Here is a 27,322-nt window from a genome sequence, read left to right as displayed (position 1 = left end):
AGCCAGGGGTAGCGGTGTCAGCACGGACAGAGGCAGAGTTGGCTTCGAAAAGAAGACTTGGTCGGCCAGAGCCTGGCCGGGTCGTCCATTGGTGGGACCGACGCCGGAATTGAGTTGCCGAGGCCTCGGGCCGGGCTGATGTCTTCGGGGGACAGCTGGCCGAGGCCTCGGGGTGACCGGCCGAGCCGTCTGCTCGAGCCGGATTCCTGGAGAAGACCCTGGCGGCGATGGCCTGGGCGTGGTGCTGATGTCGTCCTTCGGGGTGGAGATCCTCCGACCGCGTCGCCGTCCGAGGCTAGGTCGGACCTCGCTGAAGGTGTAGCTGACGCCGAGGGTGCTGCTGCTCCCTTCAACTGTCAAGATCCGAGCCTGCAGGATCGGATTATCTTGTGGTGCGTGTATGTTTTCTGCGGCCGCCGAGGCCCAAACACACTATCGTCGTGTTGTAAAGCTGCGTTTCTTTTCCTCTTGTTTCGAGTATCTGGACTTTTTCATCGGTAACAGAATTGTCTGTGCGAGCGAGAGTTGCTTTTCACGGAAGGCGATGAGTGAGGTATCCGTATCCCGGAGGCGTAGGAATCCCTCGGCTCGGTCGGCCTTGCCGCTTACGCGCACTCTTACCCGTCCATAGGGGTCTGTCACCGACGCAGTCGAGAAGGCCCGAAAAATCGCTTCGGCAGAGAGGCTTTCGAGCGTGAAGACTTGTTCGGTCCGCGGAATCACTTATCCGAACGCGAGTTACTTATCGCAGAAGGTGATGAGTGAGGTATCTGTATCCCGGAGGCGTAGGAGTCCCTCGGCTCGGTCAGCCTTGGCTGCTTACGTATACTCCGTCGTTTTCAGGATCCACTTTCGAAGTAGTCGAAAAGCACGAAAGACATTCTGGCAGAAAAGATCTTTTTTCGAGAAAATTACGACGCAGAGGGGGTTCCCCCCTTTTAGCCCCCGAGGGAGGGTCGGGCTTTACCGAGGCAAGGCTGACCCTTCCTTGATGACTAAACTTTGCGTAGGAACGAGGTATACGAACAACTTGAAAGCATCTTAAGGGTAGAAGCGACGTAGCTGTTGGATGTTCCAAGCGTTGCTGTAGACCTCGCCCTGATTGTTGGCCAGCTTGTACGTTCCGGGCTTCAGAACTTTGGCGATGACGAACGACCCTTCCCAGGGAGGCGTGAGCTTATGCCGCCCTCGGGCGTCTTGTCGCAGCCGAAGCACCAGGTCGCCCACCTGGAGGTCGCGGGACCGGACCCCTCGGGCGTGGTAGCGTCGCAAGGACTGCTGGTACCGCGCCGAGTGTAGTAAGACCATGTCCCGAGCTTCCTCCAGCTGGTCCAGTGAGTCTTCTCGATTAGCTTGGTTGCTTTGGTCGACGTAGGCCCTCGTCCTCGGGGAACCATATTCTAAGTCTGTGGGCAAGATGGCCTCGACCCCATAGACTAGAAAGAACGACATGAAGCCCGTGGCTCGGCTCGGCGTTGTCCTCAGACTCCAAACCACCGAGGGGAGTTCCTTCATCCATCGCTTGCCGAACTTGTTGAGGTCGTTGTAGATCCGAGGCTTGAGTCCTTGTAGAATCATGCCGTTGGCACACTCTACTTGCCCATTCGTCATGGGGTGAGCCACGACGGCCCAGTCCACCCGGATGTGGTGATCCTCGCAGAAGTCCAGGAACTTTCTGCCGGTGAACTGGGTGCCGTTGTCGGTGATGATGGAGTTCGGGACCCCAAAGCGATGGATGATGTTGGTGAAGAACGCCACCGCCTGTTCGGACCTGATGATGTTTAGGGGTCAGACCTCGATCCACTTGGAGAATTTGTCGATGGCGACCAACATGTGCGTGTAGCCCTCGGGTGCCTTCTGCAAGAGGCCGACGAGGTCCAGACCCCACACAGCAAAAGGCTAGGTGATGGGTATCGTCTGCAGGGCCTGAGCGGGCAGGTGGGTCTGCCTTGCGTAGAACTGACACCCTTCGCAGGTGCGGACAATTCTAGTGGCATCGGCCACCGCCGTCGGCCAGTAGAAACCTTGTCGGAAGGCGTTTCCAACAAGGGCTCGAGGTGCGGCGTGATGACCGCAAGCCCCCGAGTGTATCTCTTGTAGGAGCTCCTGGCCTTCGGCGATGGAAATGCATCGCTGGAGGATGCCTGAGGGGCTGCGGTGGTAGAGTTCCTTCCCGTCCCCCAGCAAGACGAACGACTTGACGCGCCGCGCCAACCGCCGAGCTTCGGCTCGGTCGAGGGGTAGCTCTCCTCGGTGGAGATATTGCAGGTATGGGGTCTGCCAGTTTTGATTAGGCGTGACCCCGCTTCGCTCCTCCTCGATGCGCAGTGCCTCACCCTCGGGGGCCGAGGGTACCTCGGGCTGAGCTGAGGGTGCCTCGGGTTGAGCCGAGGGTGTCTCGGGCCGAGCCGAGGGTACCTCGGAATGTGCCGAGGGTACCTCGGACTGAGCCGAGGCCTTCTCGGGCTCGGGCGTGTCGTCGGTCTTGACGGAGGGTTGATGCAGGTCTCGGGAGAAGACGTCCGGGGGAACCGTTGTTCGCCACGAGGCTATTTTAGCCAGCTCGTCCACAGTCTCGTTGTAGCGTCGGGCGATGTGGTTGAGCTCGAGCCCGTAGAACTTGTCTTCCAGGCGCCGAACCTCATCGCAGTAGGCTTCCATCTTCGGGTCACGGTAGTGGGAGTTCTTCATGACCTGGTCGATGACGAACTGCGAGTCACCGCGAGCGTCGAGGCATCAGACCCCTAGCTCGATGGCGATGCGCAAACCATTGACCAGAGCCTCATACTCAGCCACATTGTTGGACGCCGGGAAGTGGAGGCGTAGCACGTAGCGTAGGTGCTTTCCGAGGGGCGAGATGAAGAGCAGGCTTGCGCCTGCTCCTGTCTTCATCAGCGACCCATCGAAGAAACATGGTCCAGAGTTCCGGTTGGATCAGAGCTGTTGGGAGCTGGGTGTCGACCCATTCATCCATGAAGTCCGCCAACACCTGGGACTTGATGGCCTTCCGAGGGGCGAACGAGATTGTTTCGCCCATGATTTCCACCGCCCACTTTGCAATTCTACCCGAGGCCTCTCGGCACTGGATGATCTCCCCCAGGGGGAAGGATGACACCACAGTTACCGGATGAGACTCGAAGTAGTGTCGCAACTTCCGCCGCGTCAGGATCACCGTGTATAGCAGCTTCTGAATTTGGGGGTAGCGGATCTTGGTCTCAAACAGTACCTCGCTGATGAAGTAGACTGGCCTCTGGACGGGCAATGCATGCCCCTCTTCACGTCTCTCAACCACAATCGCGGCGCTAACCACCTGAGTGGTCGCGGCGACGTAGATCAAGAGGGCTTCTCCGGCAGCGGAGGGCACCAAGATGGGCGCGTTTGTAAGGAGCGCCTTCAGGTTCCCGAGGGCTTCCTCGGCCTCAGGGGTCCAAGTGAAGCACTCGGCCTTCCTTAAGAGGCGGTACAGAGGTAGGCCTCTTTCGCCGAGGCGCGAGATGAAGCGGCTCAGAGCCGCAAGGCATCCCATGACTCTCTGTACGCCTTTCAAGTCCTTGATGGGCCCCATGCTGGTGACGGCCGCAATCTTCTCTAGGTTGGCCTCGATGCACCGCTCGGAGACAATGAACCCCAAGAGCATGCCTCGGGGAACCCCGAAGACGCACTTCTCGGGATTGAGCTTCACGCCTTTCGCCTTGAGACATCGGAATGTCACTTCAAGGTCGGAAAGGAGGTCGGAGGCTTTCCTCGTCTTGACTACGATGTCATCGACGTAGGCCTCGACCGTTCGGCCAATGTGTTCGCCGAACACATGGTTCATGCACCGTTGGTACGTCGCGCCCGCATTCGTCAAGCCGAACGGCATGGTGACATAGCAGTACATGCCGAAGGGTGTGATGAAAGAAGTCGCGAGCTGGTCGGACTCTTTCATCCTGATTTGGTGATACCCTAAGTAGGCATCGAGGAAAGTCAGGGTTTCGCACCCAGCAGTGGAATCCACGATTTGATCGATGCGAGGCAGAGGGTAGGGAACCTTCGGACATGCTTTGTTTAGACCAGTGTAGTCTACACACATCCGCCATTTCCCTCCTTTCTTTCTCACAAGCACAGGGTTGGCAAGCTATTCGGGATGGAATACCTCTTTGATGAACCCTGCTGCCATTAGCTTGTGGATCTCCTCGCCTATGGCTCTGCATTTTTCTTTGTCGAATCGGCACAGAGGTTGCTTCACGGGTCGGGCTCCAGCTCGGATATCCAGCGAGTGCTCGGCGACATCCCTCGGTATGTCGGGCATGTCCGAGGGACTCCACGCGAAAACGTCGGCGTTTGCGCGGAGAAAGTCGACGAGCACTGCTTCCTATTTGGGATCGAGCTCGGAGCCGATCCGGATCTGCTTGGAGGCGTCGCTGCTGGGGTCGAGGGGGACGGATTTAACCGTCTCCGCTGGCTCGAAGTTGCCGACGTGGCGCTTCACGTCTGGCACCTCCTTAGAGAGGCTCTCCAGGTCGGCGATGAGGGCCTCGGATTCGGCGAGGGCCTCGGCGTACTCCACGCACTCCACGTCGCATTCAAACGCGTGTCGGTACGTGGGGCCGATGGTGATGACCCCGTTGGGGCCCGACATCTTGAGCTTGAGGTAGGTGTAGTTGGGGACGGCCATGAACTTCGCGTAGCATGGCCTCCCCAGTACTGCGTGGTAGGTTCCTCGGAACCCGACCACCTCGAACGTGAGGGTCTCCCTTCGGAAGTTGGAGGGTGTCCCAAAGCAGACGGGAAGATCGAGTTGTCCGAGGGGCTGGACGCGCTTCCCGGGGATGATCCCATGGAAAGGCGCAGCGCCTGCCCGGACCGAGGACAGATCAACACGCAGGAGCCCGAGGGTCTCGGCGTAGATGATGTTGAGGCTGCTGCCTCCGTCCATGAGGACTTTGGTGAGCCTGACGTCGCCGATGACGGGGTCGACAACGAGCGGGTATTTCCCTGGGCTCGGCACACGGTCGGGGTGGTCGGCTTGGTCGAAGGTGATGGGCTTGTCGGACCAGTCTAGGTAGACTGGCGCCGCCACCTTTACCGAACAGACCTCCCGACGCTCTTGCTTGCGGTGCCGAGCCGAGGCGTTCGCCGCTTGCCCACTGTAGATCATGAAGCAGTCGTGGACCTCGGGGAACTCTCCTGCCTAGTGATCTTCCTTCTTATCGTCGTCGCGAGCCCTGCCACCCTCCGTGGGTGGCCCGGCCTTGTGAAAGTGGCCCCGAAGCATGGCGCACTCCTCAAGGGTGTGCTTGACGGGCCCCTGATGATAGGGGCACGACTCCTTGAGCATCTTGTCGAAGAGGTTGGCACCTCCGGGGGGTTTCCGAGGGTTCTTGTACTCGGCGGCGACGACAAGGTCCGCGTCGGCGGCGTCGCGTTTCGCTTGCGACTTCTTCTTGCCTTTCTTCTTGGCGCCGCGCTGAGTTGACGCCTCAGGGGCATCTTCCGGTGGGCGGCCCTGGGGCTGCTTGTCCTTCCGAAAGATAGCCTCAACCGCCTCCTGGCCAGAGGCGAACTTGGTGGCGATGTCCATCAGCTCGCTCGCCCTGGTGGGGGACTTGCGACGCAGCTTGCTCACCAGGTCGCGACAGGTGGTGCCGGCGAGGAACGCGTCGATGACATCTGAATCGGTGATGTTGGGCAGCTCGATGCGCTGCTTCGAGAATCGCCGGATGTAGTCCCGGAGAGACTCTTCCGGCTGCTGTCGGCAGCTTCGGAGGTCCCAGGAGTTTCCAGGGCGCACGTACGTGCCCTGGAAATTGCCGGCAAAGGCTTGGACCAGGTCGTCCCAGTTAGAGATCTGCCCCGGAGGCAGGTGCTCCAACCAGGCGCGAGCGGTGTCGGAGAGGAACACGGGGAGGTTGCGGATGATGAGGTTGTCATCGTCCGTTCCACCCAGCTGGCAGGCCAGTCGGTAGTCCACGAGCCACAGTTCCGGTCTCGTCTCCCCCGAGTACTTTGTGATAGTAGTCGGGGTTCGGAACCGGGTCGGGAACAGCGCCCGTCGTATGGCGCGGCTGAAAGCCTACGGACCGGGTGGTTCGGGCGAGGGACTCTGATCCTCCCCGCTGTCATAGCGTCCCCCACGCCTGGGGTGGTAGCCTCGGCGCACCCTCTCGTCGAGGTGGGCCCGACGGTTGCGGTGATGGTGCTCGTTGCCGAGGCGACCCGGGGCCGCAGGCGCCGTGTTGCGCGTGCGCCGGGTGTGGACCGAGGCTTCCCGCATGAATTAGGAAGTCGCGGCGCGATGTTCCGAGGGGTACCCCTGCCTTCGGGAGGCGGAGCTTTCGGCCCGTCGGACCGTGGCGTCCTCCAGGAGATTCTTGAGCTCTCCCTGAATTCGCCGCCCCTCGGTGGTTGATGGCTCCGGCATCGCGCGGAGAAGCATTGCCGCTGCAGCCAGGTTCTGGCCGACTCCACTGGAGGTGGGTGGCGGCCTTACCCTGGCATCGTCGGCGATGCGGTGCTGGATACCCTGGGGTAGATGACGCACTTCTCCGGCCGGAGGTTGGCCCGCCCATTCCTGCCCGATGTCCCGGCGGATCGGCTCAAGTGTTCCTGCTCCCTCGTCGAGCCTGGCCTGCACCCCGCGGATTTGCTCGAGCTGTGGGTCATGACGCCCTGCCGGAACGGGGACCACAGCTAGCTCCCGTAGGATGTCAACGCGAGGCACAGGCCTAGGGAGATCACCATTCTCCGGCATACCAAGATGGTTGCCTTTGTTGGGACCCCCTAGATCGACGTGGAAACATTCACGACTTGGGCCGCAGTCCTCGTCGCCGAGGCTGCGGCTACCGTCAGAACAGTCGGAAAGGCAGTAGTCGCATGCGGTCATGAAGTCCCGCATGGCACTGGGGTTACCAAGTCCGGAGAAATCCCAACAGAAGTCGGGCGCGTCATCTTCCTCGGACCCCGAGGGATTGTAGGTCGAGACGTCCGTCAGCCGGTCCCAGGGTGACCGCATACGATACCCCAGAGGGTTTGGACTCGCCTCTATGAGAGCGTCCACCAAAGCGAAGTCGCTTGGCGGGTCGAGGCTGAATCCAAAAGGCGTGAGATGGGAATCGGTCGGTACCTCTTGGTCGACGGGCGGTGACGAAGTCACGACAGGGACTGACTGCACCGTCGTCTCAGGTACGAGGGTGACGCCCAGCAAGTCCTTTGCGAGCGTGCTGGCGTCGTCTGTTTGCTTGGGATTGGCGTGTTGCGGGGAGATGGCGCTCGTCTTCGTCTCAGGCGCGCGGTCGATGCCCGACGTGCCCCCCGTTGGGGCGCCGGCGCCATCGACTCGCTCGACGGCCGACGAGGTGCCGCCTCCTGTTTGGCCTTGATTGCCCTGCCTCCTCCTCCGTCGGTGGGGGAGGGGACGGGGTGAGCTCGAATGTTGTTCTTCCACCACGCGGGGAAGACGTCGCCGATTCCGCCGCCGGCGGGCGGGCTGTCGGCCGCCATCGTCGCCGCCGCACGGCAGGGGAAGGAGTATCATGTCGTAGCTGTCGTCGAGGGACATGAACTCAAGACTCCCGAAATGGAGCACCGTCCCGGGCTGGAAAGGTTGATGGAGACTGCCCATCTGGAGCTTGACGGGTAGCTGTTCATCAACACGCAGCAGGCCCCTACCTGGCGCGCCAACTGTCGGCGTTTCGAGACCGGGCGGTCCCTGGACCGACGAGTAAATTGTCGCCGCGTGCCCCAGCCCAGATGGGTCGGCGTGAGAAGGAGCGCGAAGGGGGGAGGCAGCCGGAGGGAGACGGGCGTGAGAGGTGGAAATCCCGCGGCCTTCGTGTTTGTCCCGCGCCCAGGTCGGGTGCGCTTGCAGTAGGGGGTTACAAGCGTCCACGCGGGAGGGAGCGAGCGGCCTCGCGCGAGCGCCGTCCCGTCCTTCCCCGCGCGGCCCACCTTATGTAAGAGGGCCCTGGTCCTTCCTTTTATAGGCGCAAGGAAAGGATCCAGGTGTACAATGGGGGGTGTAACAGTGTGCTAACGTGTCTAGCGGAGGAGAGCTAGCGCCCTAAGTACATGCCATCGTGGCAGCCGGAGAGGTTTTGGCACCCGGTTCGTGTGGTGTCGTGGCCGTCGGAGGAGCGCTGGAGCCTGGCGGAAGGACAGCTGTCGGGGCTGTCGAGTCCTTGCTGACGTCCTCTTGCTTCCGTAAGGGGGCTGAGAGCCGCCGTCGTCATAGAGCGTGCGGGGCGCCATCATTACTTGTCTGGCGGAGCGAGCCAGATGGGACACCGGTCTTGTTCCCCGTAGCCTGAGTCAGCTTGGGGTAGGGTAATGATGGCGCCTCCTGTTGACGTGGTCGGTCCGTGCCCTGAGTTGGGCGATGTGGAGGCTCCTCCGAGGTTGAGGTCGAGTCTGTCTTCCGAGGCCGAGGTCGAGTCCGAGCCCCCGGGTCGGGCGAGGCGGAGACCGTCGGCTGAGGCCAGGGCTGAGTCCGAGCCCTGGGGTCGGGCGAAGCGGAGTTCGTCGTCTTCCGGGGCTGAGCCCGAGTCCGAGCCCTGGGGTCGGGCGAAGCGGAGTTCGTCGTCTTCCGGGGCTGAGCCCGAGTCCGAGCCCTGGGGTCGGGTGAAGCGGAGTTCGTCGTCTTCCGGGGCTGAGCCCGAGTCCGAGCCCTGGGGTCGGGCGAAGCGGAGTTCGTCGTCTTGCGGGGCTGAGCCCGAGTCCGAGCCCTAGGGTCGGGCGAAGCGGAGTTCGTCGTCTTCCGGGGCTGAGCCCGAGTCCGAGCCCTGGGGTCGGGCGAAGCGGAGTTCCCTATGGCGCCTGAGGCCGGGCCTGGCTGCTGTCAGCCTCACTCTGTCGAGTGGCACAGCAGTCGGAGCGGCGCAGGCGGCGCTGTCCTCTTGTCAGACCGGTCAGTGGAGCGGCGAAGTGACTGCGGTCACTTCGGCTCTGTCGACTGGAGGGCGTGCGTCAGGATAAAGGTGTCAGGCCACCTTTGTATTAAATGCTCCTGCGATTTGGTCGGTTGGCGTGGCGATTTGGCCTAGGTTGCTTCTTGGCGAAGACTGGGCCTCGGGCGAGCCGAAGGTATGCCCGTTGCTGGAGGGGGCCTCGGGCGAGACGTAGATCCTCCGGGGTCGGCTGCCCTTGCCCGAGGCTGGGCTCGGGCGAGGCGTGATCGCGTCCCTCGAATGGACCGATCCTTGACTTAGTCGCACCCATCAGGCCTTTGCAGCTTTGTGCTGATGGGGGTTACCAGCTGAGATTTAGGAGCCTTGAGGGTACCCCTAATTATGGTCCCCGACAGGATTAGTAAAAAATAGCTGGTAGTTGTGGTTTGGTTCTGTAGTTGTGAATTTGTATGCAAAGGGATTAGTAAAAAAGTATATATGCATGATACATTTTTCTACTAGAGCATAGTGTCAAACTGACAACAGGAAATGCAAGTTGCATGTTGTTTTCCATAGCCCTGATGTTTAGAGAATTTTTGCAGTTGATTTTTGAATAGTTGTTGTTTGTAGTATCCTTTTTTCTTGGAATTTGGGGGGTTTCTTGGAATTTGGGGGTTTTATATTTAGTTCACAAATTTAGTTCTTCACATAATCTGATCACCATTCAGATAATTCAATTTTCTTCTTGTTAGCCTATAATGTTAATCTTGTAGCTGACTATCGACTCTTATCTATTTTTGTCCATTGATGATTAATACTTACTATTGTAATACCCATGATATGATGCCTAATTATCTCATTGTTTTTTTGTTCTCTTGTGAATTCAGCTGGTGCGGCATTAGTGTATCCAACACCAAAACCTTAGAGGAGTAGGAGAACTGAACTTCTAACAGGGTTGAAATTCATCTCTTGGGCAACCAAAGACATTTAAGCACTGCTGCCCCTGATAATGTGACATGAGAATTGGCTTGTAGTTTCTGAAAATTCTGCAACCCTTCTGTAATGGTGGATATATTCAAGGCATACCTAGGAGTGCTGCTGGTGAAAGGATCAAAGGAGTGCTGCTGGCAAAAGAATCAAAGGAGAATATGGACCAAACTGAAGGCTTATTTCAGGTATTCAACTTTGATTCTTATGTTTCATATTTATTGGTTCAGTATTTTGTTTAAGTACGTTTCCTTGAAGCTTAAAAACCTATTTATTACACTTAAGGAACTAAAGTCTCTTCTCAACCTATCATATTGTGCTATTTTTTAATCAAGAAAAATGAGTACCCCAATAAACCACCAAAATTTTATGACGTTACAAATAACTCAAAGGAGAGACCAAATGTTTGGATTGAGAGCCCTGATAAGTAAGTTTTTTAATTCTTTGGTTGAGAGCCATTTTCTTATATACAGGAAACACATGATATGCTATATCACTAATTACATTTTTAGGTCAATCATAATATCTGTAACAAGTGACATTCGTACAATCAAGTATGAGATATTTGATTTAAAGAATCAAACACTTATATGTAGTGTAGTTCAGTCTTTAAAAGAATTAATGCTTGGGAATGATTTCTCTTATGCAATTAGCTGGTGTATTTTCTCTTCTAACCAACTTTTAACTTCTTTCAACCTTCTACGAGTATTTGCTGCTCCATATTGTTTGAGGTTCCTCTGCATTCAAAGAGTGAGATATGACAAGCCATGGCATGAGTGCCTTGATGTGCATGGTAATTGTTTTTTCTTATACTTAATATTATGTGTTTGTATTCTTAGTTCTTTTAGTAGCTTACAATAAGCAACATCCCTCGTGATGCCCTAATCTAGGTTATCTGTACTAAATATTAAGACGACAGTGTAGACTGCCCCCGCTAATCCACCTTCGCCGCAAACGCCCGCACGCCCGCGAGCGATTCGCGCAAACCCCGACAGCCGCCAACCGCAAGCCACGACCCGTACGCCGCGAACCCCGCCTGCCATCCCGCCGCCAACCGCAAGGCGCGACCCCGTTAGCCATCCCGCTGCCAACCGCAAGGCGCGACCGCCGCGAACCGCACTTGGGCTAGGAGGACGGTTCGTCTGAGTTAGAGGCAGGAGGACGGTTCTAAATCATGACTTCAAAGGGCCATCATATTTTCCTTCATTTCTTGTTGACTCGATGTTACTAAAGCAATAAGCAGCCTTTGCATCTCTGATTCTATTGTTTTTATTTTAGACTGGTCTTCGGAAAGGTTCTAAATCTTTTGATGAAGCCCAAGCAGCAGGATTCACCAAAGAGAGTTGAACTTTGGGTGATATATGGGAGACTGTACCAAGCAGTGATCCTGTTTTGCTACTAATATATGATTCTGCTCAGGTTTGCTTCTTCATTGTATGTGTTCATAAGCTTTGCACTTTCTATTGATCATTCCTGTCAAATCCCAGTGAGAAACTTATTTTCATTAAACGAGTCACTTAGCTGTGTAAAGCAAATGCAGTTTTTCGTTAGGATCAAACTGCAGTGTGTGGTACAGTCCTAAGCATGGGCAGTAAATTCAAGATCTTTAAGATCAGGACGAACTAAAACAGATGCATGGTTGAGAAATTCCTGTGAGAAATTAAAATTGCCAATTTTTAAATTCTTGCATCCAAACCAAGCCTAACTAAAACTGTATCCAAACCAAGCCTAACTAAAACTACTACTTGCTGAAAACATTATCCCTTGTTCTCTCAAGGGATTTTGGATGTTTTTGCTTGTAGGTAAATGCTCATTGTTCCAGTTTGTATGCTTTTAAGTTTCTTCACTTGAATGAGCTAAAGTATACCTTGTTAATTGCTTTTATAGCCTGCTTAAGGAAAAACTATGCAAAGAAAATGCACAAATCTTAAAGCATAAATAATAACCATCACTTACTTTTAGTACGAAGTTGTTACATAATACCTATAGAATCATAATTCTCTGTACAAGGCTGAGAATAGTGATCATGTAAGAATCTAAATTCTAAAAGCATTGGAATCCTTATGCCTTGATTTTATTCTCCCTACTTGTTTGCAACTTGTAATTTTTCTCGATATAATCTCTGTAGCTGAATTGAAGTATCTGTTTTCACCATGCCTAAGCTATTCCTGATCAGTGACCATGCTTTATTTATTGTAGTTGGACGACCATCACCCAGCTAGCTCACCATGGAATGCTTTTCGTCCCAATTGGCTACACCTTTGGTTCAGGCATGTTCGACATGGATGGTATCAGAGGAGGCAACCCCTATAGCGCGAGGGTATTTGCTGGCGATGGCAGCAAACAACCCAGTGAGACTGAACTTGCCCTTGCAGAGCACCAGGGCAAGTACATGGCCTCCATAGTGAAAAAGCTAGCTCTCCATGCTTGAGACAGCCACCCCTGTGCAGTAGAAGTCACATGGTCACCTTCCTCTGGTGCTCGGCTTCTCCTATTGTTTCCGGATACATCCAGCCCATCGTATATGTGCACAGCTTGCCCTATCGTTTGTGAAAGTAGCCACCCCTAAATTAAGGTTCATTTGTACATTGTCGGCATATTCATATTGTTGTCCATTTGAGCAATAAGAGTGTCATAATAAACATCATATGTCATATTGGTTTTGGTGTTTGTTTTGTTGCACGGAACTGTTCTTATACTATAAAAGAAGAGTAATTTTGTTCTTATGTTTTTCTTGTCTGCTTCAATGTACCTATGGGTGTGTGAAGCTGCTATATTAGAGTTACTTTTTGTCTAAAGTCTGAACAATTTCAAAGAATCTGAATATCTGAAGTTTCATGTATAGGGTAGAACATTGCTTGGTTATACCCGTAATTTTGATCTGATTTGTTTTTTTTAGATAAAAAAGTGAAGCAGTCTGTTGATATTTGATACTCTGCTCTGCCAATCAGTCCTGGTTTTATTGTCAGGAACAAAGTAGTAGAATTGAGTTTGGCTTGTTTGCTCTTGCTAGGTGAAAAACAAGAAGATGGAAAATACAAGCACACTGTGGATCTCCTGAAAACAACATTTGAGCTGAGAGCGAATTCTGTACAGCGGGAGCTAGAGCTCCAAAAATTATGGGATGATAATCAGGTTTTGAAAAGGGTTTCTAAAAGGAACACTGGGGTGAGTTGATATATTCAAGTATGTAACTTTAAATTATTAAACACTAACATTTTATTAAATAATTCGTATGCCGTCGCAACGCGCGGGTACGAGACTTTATGCATATGTTTTTTGCATTGAAAATATATTTTCTTCAAGTTTGCGATCATGCTACATTTTTCTTCTTTTACTTCGACTATATGTCTATGTGCCACCAAAAAATCGTGTTTTATCGACTTATGATGAGCCCGCTCAATTGTTTCTTGAATATACTTTTTTATAAAACCAAATTGAATTTTACAAGGTGGAATATTGATTAGAAAAAAGTAGGATGCTGACCGGAAAAGCGCTACTCGCTTGTATGAACTAGCTGGTCGATGATTTTGTTTCCCATCCTTTTTATTTCTTGACATCCGTTTGTGGAGAGCACATATGTAGAATGATGATTAATGTTTCTGCATATTAATGGATTTTATTATAATATGTTGCCGCCGTAACAACGTACGGGCATACAGATAGTAAACAATCCATAAGTTGTAGCAAGCAGACCAGACCCAGAGCAGGGCAGGAGAAATGGAGGATGAAGCAAGACCCAGCCCAAGAAGAGTCCCAAGAAACCCAGAGCAAGCGCCTTCAGAAGCCCAAGAATCGGTATTCTACACACCTTGTTCATCATGAATTTTTTTGTCAGAGTTACAGTTCAGCGTAGCAGCACACCTAAAGAAACGATTGTTTGCACCAAGAATTACAGCCCCTGGAACTCAGGCCTCGGCATGAGATGTATCCCACGGCATCTCTTCTTTCTTTCTTTCTTCTTTCTCTATCACCAACAATCAGCAATACAACTGGAATTTGTAAGGTACTACCTCCGTTCTTTTTTATTTGTCGCATTTAGTTCAAAAATGAACTAGGGGGCGGCAAATATTCGAGAACGGAGGCCCCGCCCTCAGGCCCATCGCCTGCTAGTTGTCGTGATTCAGCGCCATAAACTTGCACTGCTCACTCATCGCCTGGAGCTGCGCCTCCTTCTTGTCAAGCATTGCGCGTAGCCTCACATTCTCCTCCATCACTTTGTGGACTTCAGCTTCTTTCTGAGCTTTCTCACTCTCAAGCTGGTTAGTCTTGGCTACTAGTCTGTTCACAGGGACAAGGACTTCAGAATGAGTACAGTTATAGTTAAAATTTGGATGCTATGTCGCAGAATATAAACAAACTTGCCTGCCAACTGCTAAACTGACTTGACTTGGTAAAGTAAAGACTAACAGTTTCGAAGACTACCCGAAGTACCCATGCTCTCCACTAAATCTACAAATGTGTTCATGCACATGCAGCAATACCATGGTCCATGGGCCTTGCTTTCATGAGAGTTAGAGGAGCATTTCACCAGACTTTTCTGGAGAAATTATCACCACAACAAACTGACTACACATGTATCAAGAACCAAAAACAAACAAGAAAAAGAAGAAAATAGATAGAAGACAATGAAGAAGCACATGATCTTTTCTTCTTTTCTCCTAGAACGTGACTTCACCTCTCATATACATTTTTCTCAACTAGATGGCTAGTTCTGCAACTGTTTGAGTAGCAGGAAGCCAGGAAGCTTCAGAAACTGAAATCTATCAGGTTCAGAAAGCAGTAATTTCTATTGTATCCAGATGCAGACCAGTAAAAGCAGGTTGTTACACTACCATTCAATGTGTATGCCTTTAGACTTCTTGATCCTTGAACCAGTACATTTTCGAAATGTGGGGCAATCTTGTTACGATAAAAGAAAATGTGGAGCAAGATGAACTGGATGTGCTACCACATTACCTTATTTTAACAACATATTTTCTGGGTGTTGGCCATCAGACCAAAGAGTATAAAGTTTATCCAACTTTCAAAGATTTAATGATAATTAACCGGACCCAGTGCAAGCAGCAACATTTAGCAAATTCTCAAAAAAAATGCATCTGAAATTAATAACCATGGAGAAAATGATGAATATGTGTGATGCAGAGAAGCCAGCTGAAGATGCTATGAGTTATATGCCCATATAGACAATGAGATATTTGCTACTTAGCAAATAATAGGGTGAAGTTGCTAACATAACGAAGCCCTCTGGGTGGCTGGAAGAACTCATGTAAAACAAGATTATATGACATCATTGTTAATGTGGAAAAAACTACAGTTCATTGCAGTGTCATTGCTGGTTCTCCTAACATTCACCAGGCCTACAGAGTCACAGCTTTGTCAAAGATGGAACTGTAAAACCATCCTGTGTAGCAGCTGCATCACACCCAATCCCTATAATGGTGATGTTTCTGGAATTTTATGTAATGAAAGAGTAGACATTCATTGTTCAAACTTTACTTGATGAAAAATGGGATTAAATAATTTTAAGTCATCCAACCAGACTGTTTCTTCAAATTCTAGATTGTTCTCTCCAGGTAAATTGGAACTTTGGCAATGCCCTCGTAAAAAGAACAATAACTGCACATAGCTTGATGGTTGCAAAATTACCTGTCAAAGAGTTTCTCCATTGTCTCAAATTGCTTTTCTGATGAGAGAAGAGTTTCTCTAACACTAACCAGAGTGCTAACATAAGTTCTCAGCGACTCGAAATCATGCTTTACCCGACTAAGCTCCACCTCATTTTCAGCAGCGCGCTGTCTCTGCCGAGTGGTCTCCAGCACCATATCCTCAACCCTTTGCCTCATCTCATTCAACATCCCGTTCGTGCCAACGGCAAACTTCTCCATCTCCTCGACTTTGGCGGACATAGTCTCAACCTGCAACGTCTTCCTCCTGATCTCTTCCAACCCCATCCTCACCTTTTCTTTCTCGTTAGCAGCTTCGGACTCGGCCACAATCACCCTCTTCACAAGCGACTCCATCACATCCGTCACGACGCGGATGGATTTGAGAATGTCGTCCACATCCACATCCCCTCCAACGGCATCGCCATGCTCAGGACGAGCACCACCCTCCGCCACCGTCCCGTCAACGGAAGCTCCCCCGCAGGGCGCAGGGTCGGCGCCCTTAGGCCAGTCCGCCAGCGGCACCCCGTGCCGGTCGACGTACCCGACGCCATCCTGCTGCCTGATCCCGCAGGAGGTGTGCGCGAGGTGCGGTATCGCCATGATCCTCGCCTTGGACTTGAGGTACGCCAGCAGCGTGGCGATGGTCTTCACCCTGCGGCACAGGTGTTCTAGCTCCTTCCGGGAATCGCCCTCGGAGCACCGCAACCCGACCTTCGCCTCCACGAGCCGCTCCCGCAGCGCGTCCACCTGAGACTGCTGCTGCCGCAGCTCCTCCCGCCATTCGCACTCCCCGGCGGGAAAATCGCTCCGATCGGGAGCGGCAGGCTGCTCCATGGGTTTGACACACCCTCCTGGAAATGGGGAAAGAAGACGCCGACGCGCTTGGAATCAAATCGAGACATAAACGGATCTGCGCGCGACGGATTCAACCCGGCGAGCGTGAATTTGAGCGGGGAACAGGAGGGATTCATCAGGGACCATACCTTCCGACCGGAGGCGTGAGCACGAGGTCGGCGGCGGCGGCGGATCGGGTGGGCGCCGGCGCCGCTGCGGCGGCCTGTGACTTCGCCTGGGGCACGGCGGCTTCGCGACGCTAGTTGCTCCTCGTCGTCACCAGCTCGTCGCCTTTCCCCTTCCTTCCTCCGCCTACCCACCCTGATTCTGATTGGGTTTTGGTATGCTTCATTGTTCCTTCTCTTTTCTTTTCTTCTTCTCTGTGTGGAGGAAAATTCAGTTTGCTTTCATTGGTTCTCTCCGATTTAGGAGCTGGCTGGCTACGTCATTCTCTGGGCCCTTGTGGGCTTGATGAAGTTTATATTTAGTAATGGGTTTTTCTGGACGTATTCGTAGGTTTTGTTTACATGCGTAATCTTAATAAAATCATGCCCACGAAAAAAATCAAAATCTATATTACTTTATTAAAAAACTAACGCCAGCATCCACACCCTACCTCCGCCCCCACCTGCCCCCCTCCCTCGTCAGCCGAGTCAGCACACCCCCGCACCCCATCCCCCACGCACGCCCGCGGATATCGCGACTAAAGCTGATGTGTCTGCTACTCTCTCTCTCTCCTGTTGTGCTCCTCCGTCCTCTCTCCTACCCTCTCCCTCGCGGCATCCTCTGACGGACGCCAAAGGCCGCCGTGCCTCCCGACCTCGCCGGCGACGTCCGTCACGCCGCCCTCCCTATTAAGAGTGTAAAGTCAGCGTCTACAACCATGCCTCCGATGCCTGCCCCCCTTCGCTCCTGACGCCCACCCGCCTCGCTCGCCTTCACCTCTGCACCACTTGGAGCGCCCCCGTGAAACACATCTCGCTCGTGATGCGCCCGCGTCTGTCGCCACCCGCACTCCTCTCCCCTTTGTCGCTCCACCGGATCTAGGAGCAGGATCGTCGTCGCCGCCTCCATGCCTGATGCCTCGACTCGCTACCTCTCCCTCGCCCCTCGCCCCTCGCCTCTGTCGCCTCCACCAGATCTGGGAGCAGGGCGTCACGTGGAAACCCTCTGGGGGACGACACGAAAGGCAGGGAGGAAGGAGAGGACTGAGGCACGCTCAGATCTGACACAGGAGGCTACTCGTGTCCATGACGCTCTTGTGGCCCTCGCTCGTCCGCCTCGTCTTCGCTGTCACGCTCTTCACTCTCCCGTCGAGAAGGTTCGGGTTTCTCCCCTCTCCATTGACACTCTGTCTTACGGCCAGCTCTGGTGTCATGTCCCTTCTCCTTGCTGGCAGACTTTGGGTCCCTCGACGCCATCAGTAGCCCTTGTTTAATCTCGCTCGTCCTTTACGACGCGGTCAGCATCCAATTCTATCCCCCATCCAACCACCAGTCTTGTGGCGGGGGTGGAGGTGAGGGATGTCGGTGACGGTGGAGGAGCAGATGCTGGTGACTCTGAATTCACGTAGTCATGACTCGAGTGAAGCCAACCTCGGGCAGGAGACGCAGTCATGACTTGCCCGAGGCCTGAAAGTCGCCTAGAGGGGGGGTGAATAGGGCGAAACTGAAATTTACAAAAATAATCACAACTACAAGCCGAGTTAGCGTTAGAAATAGAAACGAGTCCGAGAGAGATGGCGCAAAACAAATCGCAAGCGAATGAAGAGTGTGACACGCGGATTTGTTTTACCGAGGTTCGGTTCTTGCAAACCTACTCCCCGTTGAGGTGGTCACAAAGACCGGGTCTCTTTCAACCCTTTCCCTCTCTCAAACGGTCCCTCGGACCGAGTGAGCTTTTCTTCTCAATCACTTGGAACACAAAGTTCCTACAAGGATCACCACACGATTGATGTCTCTTGCCTCAATTACAAGTGAGTTTGATCTCAAGAAAGAATGAGAAAGAAAGCAATCCAAGCGCAAGAGATCAAAAGAACACAACAAATCACTCTCACTTAATACTAATGCTTTTGTGGAATAGGGAGAGGATTTGATCACTTGGGTGTGTCTTGTATTGAATGTCTAGCTCTTGTAAGTGGTTGGAAGTTGGAAAACTTGGATGACTTGAATGTGGGGTGGTTGGGGGTATTTATAACCCCAACCACCAAACTAGCCGTTTGGTGGAGGCTGCTGTCGCATGGCGCACCGGACAGTGTCCGGTGCACCAGCCACGTCACCAGGCTGTTGGGTTCCGACCGTTGGAGCTCTGACTTGTGGGCCCGCCTGGCTGTCCGGTGGTGCACCGGACAAGTCCTGTAGACTGTTCGGTGTGCCACCCGCGCGTGCTCTGCTCCTCTGCGCGCGCTGGCGCGCATTTAATGTGTTGCAGTCGACTGTTGGCGCGAAGTAGCCGTTGCTCCGCTGGCTCACCGGACATGTCCGGTGAATTATAGCGGAGCAGAAATCCGAAGCTGACGAGTTCAGAGCCGCTCTCCTCTGGAGCACCGGACACTGTCCGGTGGTACACCGGACAGTCCGGTGAATTATAGTGAAGCGTCTCTGAGAATTCCCGAAGGTGCGAAGTTTGGCTTGAAGTCCCCTGGGGCACCGGACACTGTCCGGTGGCACACCAGACAGTCCGGTGCGCCAGACCAGGGCAGCCTTCGGTTATCCCTTGCTCTCTTTGTTGAACCCATTTCTTGGTCTTTTTATTGGCTAAGTGTGAACCTTTGGCACCTGTATAACTTATAGACTAGAGCAAACTAGTTAGTCCAATTATTTGTGTTGGGCAATTCAACCACCAAAATCAATTTAGGAAATAGGTGTAAGCCTAATTCCCTTTCAATCTCCCCCTTTTTGGTGATTGATGCCAACACAAACCAAAGCAAGTATAGAAGTGCATAAATGAACTAGTTTGCATAATGTGAGTGCAAAGGTTACTTAGAATTGAGCCAATATAACTACTCATAGGATATGCATGGATTGTTTCTTTAATTTTTTGACATTTTTGGACCACGCTTGCACCACATGTTTTGTTTTTGCAAATTCTTTTGTCAATCCTTTTCAAAGTTCTTTTGCAAGTAGTCAAAGGTAAATGAATAAGACTTTGCGAATCATTTTCAAGACTTAAAATTTTCTCCCCCTGTTTCAAATGCTTTTCCTTTGACTAAACAAAACTCCCCCTTGATAAATTCCTCCTCTTAGTGTTTAAGAGGGTTTTAAGATATTAATTTTGAAAATACTACTCTCTCCCCTTTTTGAACACAATGAGATACTAATTTGAAAAATCATACCAATTGAAAAACTCTTTTTAAAATTAGGTGGTGGCGCGGCCCTTTTGCTTTGGGCTCATGCTCTCTCCCCCTTTGGCATAAATCGCCAAAAACAGAATCATTAGAGCCCTTTATAACTACTTTCTCCCCTTTGGCAACTAAAATACGGGTGAAGATTATACCAAAGTTGGAGAGGTGCTCGGAGCGATGGCGAAGGATGAGTTACGTAGTGGAAGCCTTTGTCTTCGCCGAAGACTCCAATTCCCTTTCAATATACCTATGACTTGATTTGAAATTCACTTGAAAACACAGTAGTCATAGTACATGAAAGAGATATGATCAAAGGTATATGAATGAGCCATGTGTGCAGATCAACAAAAGAAGTTCCTAGAATCAAGAATATTTAGCTCATGCCTAAGTTTGTTAAAAGTTTGTTCATCAAGTGGCTTGGTAAAGATATCGGCTAATTGATCTTTAGTATTAATATATGCAATCTCGATATCTCCCTTTTGTTGGTGATCCCTTAAGAAATGATACCGAATGGCTATGTGTTTAGTGCGGCTATGCTCAACGGGATTATCTGCCATGCGGATTGCACTCTCATTATCACATAGAAGAGGAACTTTGGTTAATTTGTAACCGTAGTCCCTAAGGGTTTGCCTCATCCAAAGTAGTTGCGCGCAACAATGGCCTACGGCAATATACTCGGCTTCAGCGGTAGAAAGAGCTACGGAATTTTGCTTCTTTGAAGCCCAAGACACCAAGGATCTTCCCAAGAACTGGCAAGTCCCCGATGTGCTCTTTCTATTAATTTTACACCCCGCCCAATCGACATCTGAATAACCAATTAAATCAAATGTGGATCCCCTAGGATACCAAAGCCCAAACTTAGGAGTATAAACTAAATATCTCAAGATTCGTTTTACGGCCGTAAAGTGAGCTTCCTTAGGGTCGGCTTGGAATCTTGCACACATGCATACAGAAAGCATAATATCCGGTCGAGATGCACATAAATAGAGTAGAGAGCCTATCATCGACCGGTATACCTTTTGATCAACGGATTTACCTTCCGTGTCGAGGTCGAGATGCCCATTGGTTCCCATGGGTGTCTTGATGGGTTTGGCATCCTTCATCCCAAACTTGCTTAGAATATCTTGAGTATACTTTGTTTGGCTTATGAAGGTGCCCTCTTGGAGTTGCTTCACTTGAAATCCTAAGAAATACTTCAACTCCCCCATCATCGACATCTCGAATTTTTGTGTCATGATCCTACTAAACTCTTCACATGTAGATTCGTTAGTAGACCCAAATATAATATCATCAACTTAAATTTGGCATACAAACAAATCATTTTCAAGTGTTTTGGTAAAGAGTGTAGGATCGGCCTTTCCGACTTTGAATCCATTAGTGATAAGGAAATTTCTAAGGCATTCATACCATGCTCTTGGGGCTTGCTTGAGCCCATAAAGCGCCTTAGAGAGTTTATAAACATGGTTAGGGTACTCACTATCTTCAAAGCCGGGAGGTTGCTCAACATAGACCTCTTCCTTGATTGGTCCATTGAGGAAGGCACTTTTCACGTCCATTTGGTAAAGCTTAAAGCCATGGTAAGTAGCATAGGCCAATAATATGCGAATTGACTCAAGCCTAGCTACAGGTGCATAGGTTTCACCGAAATCCAAACCTTCGACTTGAGAGTATCCCTTGGCCACAAGTCGGGCTTTGTTCCTTGTCACCACACCATGCTCGTCTTGCTTGTTGCGGAAAACCCACTTGGTTCCTACAACATTTTGATTAGGACGTGGAACTAAATGCCATACCTCGTTCCTTGTGAAGTTGTTGAGCTCCTCTTGCATCGCCACCATCCAATCCGAATCTTGTAGTGCTTCTTCTACCCTGTGTGGCTCAATAGAGGAAACAAAAGAGTAATGCTCACAAAAATGTGCAACACGAGATCTAGTAGTTGAAAGGGAATTAGGCTTACACCTAGTCCCTAATTAATTTTGGTGGTTGAATTGCCCAACACAAATAATTGGACTAACTAGTTTGCTCTAGTGTATAAATTATACAGGTGCCAAAGGTTCACACTTAGCCAATAAAAAGACCAAGTATTGGGTTCAACAAAAGAGCAAAGGGGCAACCGAAGGCACCTTTGGTCTGGCGCACCGGACTGTCCGGTGTGCCACCGGACATGTCCGGTGCACCAGAGGACTCCGACTTCAAACTCTTCACCTTCGGGAATTCTCGGAAGCCGGCGCGCTATAATTCACCGGACTGTCCGGTGTACACCGGACAGTGTCCGGTGCTCCAAGGAAGAGCGGCCTCGGGAACTCGGCAGCCTCGGGAATTCACTTCGACTGCTCCGCTATAATTCACCGGACATGTCCGGTGTACACCGGACTGTCCGGTGTACACCGGACTGTCCGGTGTAACAGCGGGGCAACGACTACTTCTGGCGCCAACGGCTACCTGCGACGCATTAAATGCGCGCCAGCGCGCGCAGAGGTCAGGCACGCCCATGCTAGCGCACCGGACACTCAACAGTACATGTCCGGTGCGCCACCGGACATCCAGGCGGGCCCAGAAGACAGAGCTCTAACGGTCGAATCTAACGGCTTTTGGTGACGTGGCTGTCGCACCGGACATGTCCGGTGTACACCGGACTGTCCGGTGCACCATCGAACAGACAGCCTCACCAAACGGCTAGTTTGGTGGTTGGGGCTATAAATACCCCCAACCACCCCACATTCAAGTCATCCAAGTTTTCCACTTCCCAACTACTTACAAGAGCTCTAGCATTCAATTCTAGACACACTCAAGAGATCAAATCCTCTCCCAAATTCCACACAAAGCTTTAGTGACTAGTGAGAGAGATTTGCTTGTGTTCTTTCGAGCTCTTGCACTTGGATTGCTTTCTTCCTTCTTGATTCTTTCTTGCGATCAAACTCACTTGTAATTGAGGCAAGAGACACCAATCTTGTGGTGATCCTTGTAGGAACTTTGTGTTCCAAGTGATTGAGAAGAGAAAGCTCACTCGGTCTGGGGGACCGTTTGAGAGAGGGTAAGGGTTGAAAGAGACCCGGCCTTTATGGCCTCCTCAACGGGGAGTAAGTTTGCGAGAACCGAACCTCGGTAAAACAAATCCGCGTGTCACACTTCTTATTCGCTTGCGATTTGTTTTGCACCCTCTCTCGCGGACTCTATTATATTTCTAACGCTAACCCGGCTTGTAGTTGTGATTATTTGTGAGAATTTCAGTTTCGCCCTATTCACCCCCCCCCCTCTAGGAGACTTTCAATTGGTATCAGAGCCCGGTGCTTCATTAGAGCCTAACCGCTCGAAGTGATGTCGGGAGATCACACCAAGAGGTAGATGGAGACCGGCGACAAGCCCACTACAAGCCAAGGGAGCACTTCATCGGAAGAGTCCCGCACCAAGAGGAAGGAGAAGAAGAAGGACTCCTCCAAACGGAAGGAGAAAAGATCTTCTTCCTCTCACCACAAAGAGAAGAAGGAAAAATCCTCTTCCCACAAGCCGCATCGGAGTGGGGACAAGAAAAAGAGGATGAGGAAGGTGGTCTACTATGAGACCGATACTTCATCAACATCCACCTCCGACTCCGACGCGTCGTCCGTAACTTCTAAGCGCCAAGAGCGCAACAAGTTTAGTAAGATCCCCTTACACTATCCTCGTACATCTAGACCTACTCCATTACTTTCCGTTCCATTAGGCAAACCGCCAACCTTTGATGGCAAAGATTATGCTAGGTGGAGTGATTTAATGAAATTTCATCTAACCTCACTCCACAAAAGTATATGGAATGTTGTTGAGTTTGGAGCACAGGTACCATCCGTAGGGGATGAAGACTATGATACGGACGAAGTGGCCCAAATCGAGCACTTCAACTCTCAAGCTACAACCATACTCATCGCCTCTCTAAGCAAGGAGGAATACAACAAGGTGCAAGGGTTGAAGAATGCAAAGGAGATTTGGGACCTACTCAAGACCGCGCACGAGGGTGATGAACTCACCAAGATCACCAAGCGGGAAATGATTGAGGGGGAGCTCGGTCGCTTCCGTCTTCGCCAAGGGGAGGAGCCACAAGATATGTACAACCGGCTCAAAACCTTGGTGAACCAAGTGCGCAACCTCGGGAGCAAGAAGTGGGACGACCACGAGGTGGTTAAGGTTATTTTAAGATCACTTATTTTCCTTAACCCTACTCAAGTACAATTAATTCGTGGTAACCCAAGATATACACTAATGACTCCCGAGGAAGTAATCGGGAATTTTGTGAGCTTTGAATGTATGATTAAAGGCTCAAAGAAGATCAACGAGCTTGATGAACCCTCCACGTCCGAAGCACAACCGGTGGCATTTAAGGCAACAGACGAGAAGAAGGAGGAGTCTACACCGAGTAGACAACCAATTGACGCCTCCAAGCTCGACAATGAGGAGATGGCTTTAATCATCAAAAGCTTTCGGCAAATCCTCAAGCAACGGAAGGGGAAGGACTACAAATCCCGTTCCAAGAAGGTTTGCTACAAGTGTGGTAAGCCCGGTCACTTTATTGCAAAATGTCCATTATCAAGTGACAGTGACAGGGATAACGACAAGAAGGGCAAGAGGAGAGAAAAGAAGAGGTACCACAAGAAGAGGGACGGCGATGCCCACGTGTGCCGCGAGTGGAACTCCGACGAGAGCTCCACCGACTCCTCCTCCGACGACGAGGACACCGCCAACATCGCCGTCACCAAGGGACTCCTCTTCCCCAACGTCGGCCACAAGTGCCTCATGGCAAAGGACGACAAAAGGAAGAAGGTTAAATCTAAATCCTCCACTAAATATGAGTCCTCTAGTGATGATAATGCTAGTGATGAGGAAAATAATTTGCGTACCCTTTTTGCCAACCTTAACATGGAACAAAAGGAAAAGTTAAATGAATTGATTAGTGCCATTCATGAAAAAGATGACCTTTTGGATTCCCAAGAGGATTTTCTAATTAAAGAAAACAAGAAACATGTTAAGGTTAAGAATGCTTATGCTCTAGAGGTAGAAAAATGTGAAAAATTATCTAGTGAGCTAAGCACATGTCATGACACTATTGCCAACCTTAGAAATGAAAATGCTAAATTAATTACTAAGGTTGATTCTCATGTTTGTATTGATTCAATTTCCAACCCTAGAGATGATAATGTTGATTTACTTGCTAGGATTGATGAGTTAAATATTTCTCTTGCTAGCCTTAGAGTAGAAAATGAAAATTTGATTACTAAGGCTAAAGATCTTGATGTTTGCAATATTACTATTTCCGATCTTAGAGATAAAAATGATATATTACGTGCTAAGATTGTTGAACTTAATTCTTGCAAACCCTCTACATCTACCGTTGAGCATGTGTCTATTTGTGATAGATGTAGAGATGTTGATATCAATGCTATTCATGATCACATGGTATTAATTAAACAACAAAATGATCATATAGCAAAATTAGATGCTAAAATTGCCGAGCATAACTTAGAAAATGAAAAGTTTAAATTTGCTAGAAGTATGCTCTATAATGGGAGACGCCCTGGCATCAAGGATGGCATTGGCTTCCAAAGGGGAGACAATGTCAAACTTAATGCCCCTCCTAGAAATTTGTCTAACTTTGTTAAGGGCAAGGCTCCCATGCCTCAGGATAACGAGGGTTACATTTTGTATCCTGCCGGTTATCCCGAGAGCAAAATTAGGAGAATTCATTCTAGGAAGTCTCACTCTGGCCCTAACCATGCTTTTATGTATAAGGGTGAGACATCTAGTTCTAGGCAACCAACCCATGCTAAGTTGCCTAAAAAGAAAACTCCTGATGCATCAAATGATCATGACATTTCATTCAAAACTTTTGATGCATCCTATGTTTTGACTAACAAATCCGGCAAGGTAGTTGCCAAGTTTGTTGGGGGCAAACACAAGGGTTCCAAAACTTGTATTTGGGTACCCAAAGTTCTTGTTTCTAATGCCAAAGGACCCAAAACCGTTTGGGTACCTAAAGTCAAGAACTAAAATTGTTTTGTAGGTTTATGCATCCGGGGGAACAAGTTGGATACTCGACAGCGGGTGCACAAACCACATGACAGGGGAGAAAAAGATGTTCTCCTCATATGAGAAAAACCAAGATCCCCAACGAGCTATCACATTCGGGGATGGAAATCAAGGTTTGGTCAAAGTATTGGGTAAAATTGCTATATCACCTGACCATACTATTTCCAATGTTTTTCTTGTAGAGTCTTTAGATTACAATTTGCTTTCTGTATCTCAATTATGTCAAATGGGCTACAACTGTCTCTTTATTGATGTAGGTGTCACTGTCTTTAGAAGAAGTGATGATTCAATAGCATTTAAGGGTGTGTTAGAGGGTCAGCTATACTTGGTAGATTTTGATAGAGCTGAACTCGACACATGCTTAATTGCTAAGACTAACATGGGTTGGCTCTGGCATCGCCGACTAGCCCATGTTGGGATGAAGAATCTTCATAAGCTTCTAAAGGGAGAGCACATTTTAGGACTAACAAATGTTCATTTTGAGAAAGACAGGATTTGTAGCGCATGCCAAGCAGGAAAGCAAGTTGGGTCTCATCATCCACACAAGAACATCATGACAAGTGATAGGCCACTGGAGCTCCTTCACATGGATTTATTCGGCCCGATCGCTTAAATAAGCATCGGCGGGAGTAAGTACTGTCTAGTTATTGTGGATGATTATTCTCGCTTCACTTGGGTGTTCTTTTTGCAGGAAAAATCCCATACCCAAGAGACCTTAAAGGGATTCTTGAGACGGGCTCAAAATGAGTTCGGCTTAAGGATCAAGAAAATTAGAAGCGACAACGGGACGGAGTTCAAGAACTCACAAATAGAGGGCTTTCTTGAGGAGGAGGGCATCAAGCATGAGTTCTCCTCTCCCTACACGCCACAACAAAATGGTGTAGTGGAAAGAAAGAATCGAACTCTATTGGACATGGCAAGAACCATGCTTGATGACTACAAGACACCGGATCGGTTTGGGGCCGAGGCGGTCAACACCGCTTGCTACGCCATCAACCGGTTATATCTACACCGAATCCTCAAGAAGACATCCTATGAACTCCTAACCGGTAAAAAGCCCAATATTTCATATTTTAGAGTTTTTGGTAGCAAATGCTTTATTCTTGTTAAAAGAGGTAGAAAATCTAAATTTGCTCCTAAAACTGTAGAAGGCTTTTTACTAGGATATGACTCAAACACAAGGGCATATAGAGTCTTTAACAAGTCCTCAGGACTTGTTGAAGTTTCTTGTGACGTTGTGTTTGATGAAACTAATGGCTCTCAAGTAGAGCAAGTTGATCTTGATGAGATAGGTGAAGAACAGGCTCCGTGCATCGTGCTAAGGAACATGTCCATTGGGGATGTGTGTCCTAAGGAATCCGAAGAGCCTCCAAGTGCACAAGATCAACCATCCTCCTCCACGCAAGCATCTCCACCAACCCAAAATGAGGACGAGGCTCAAGTTGATAAAGAGGAAGAACACAATGGTAAGCCACCTCAAGATGACGGCAATGATCAAGGGGGAGATGCAAATGATGAAGACAAGGAGGATGAAGAACCAAGGCCGCCACACCCAAGAGTCCACCAAGCAA

The 27,322-nt window shown here is 50.4% G+C and overlaps 1 protein-coding gene across 1 annotated transcript; it reads right to left on the bottom strand.

Annotated features, from left to right (window-relative positions):
* Positions 1-13,634: 13,634 nt before the first annotated feature.
* Positions 13,635-16,722, bottom strand: LOC100192653 (uncharacterized). Its single transcript, NM_001137865.1, has 3 exons — positions 16,504-16,722; positions 15,501-16,371; positions 13,635-14,132 (listed from the first exon to the last, which is right to left on the bottom strand). The coding sequence occupies exons 2-3, from the start codon at positions 16,352-16,354 to the stop codon at positions 13,961-13,963; spliced, it is 1,026 nt and encodes a 341-aa protein (NP_001131337.1). The 5' UTR covers positions 16,355-16,371; positions 16,504-16,722; the 3' UTR covers positions 13,635-13,960.
* Between the last annotated feature and the right edge of the window lie 10,600 nt (positions 16,723-27,322).

This window comes from Zea mays, chromosome 5, assembly GCF_902167145.1.
Source record: "Zea mays cultivar B73 chromosome 5, Zm-B73-REFERENCE-NAM-5.0, whole genome shotgun sequence".
Classification (NCBI taxonomy): domain Eukaryota; kingdom Viridiplantae; phylum Streptophyta; class Magnoliopsida; order Poales; family Poaceae; genus Zea; species Zea mays.
The sequence above is the reverse complement of the archived record's forward strand: the minus strand, read 5'-3'. Positions and strand labels throughout refer to the sequence as shown.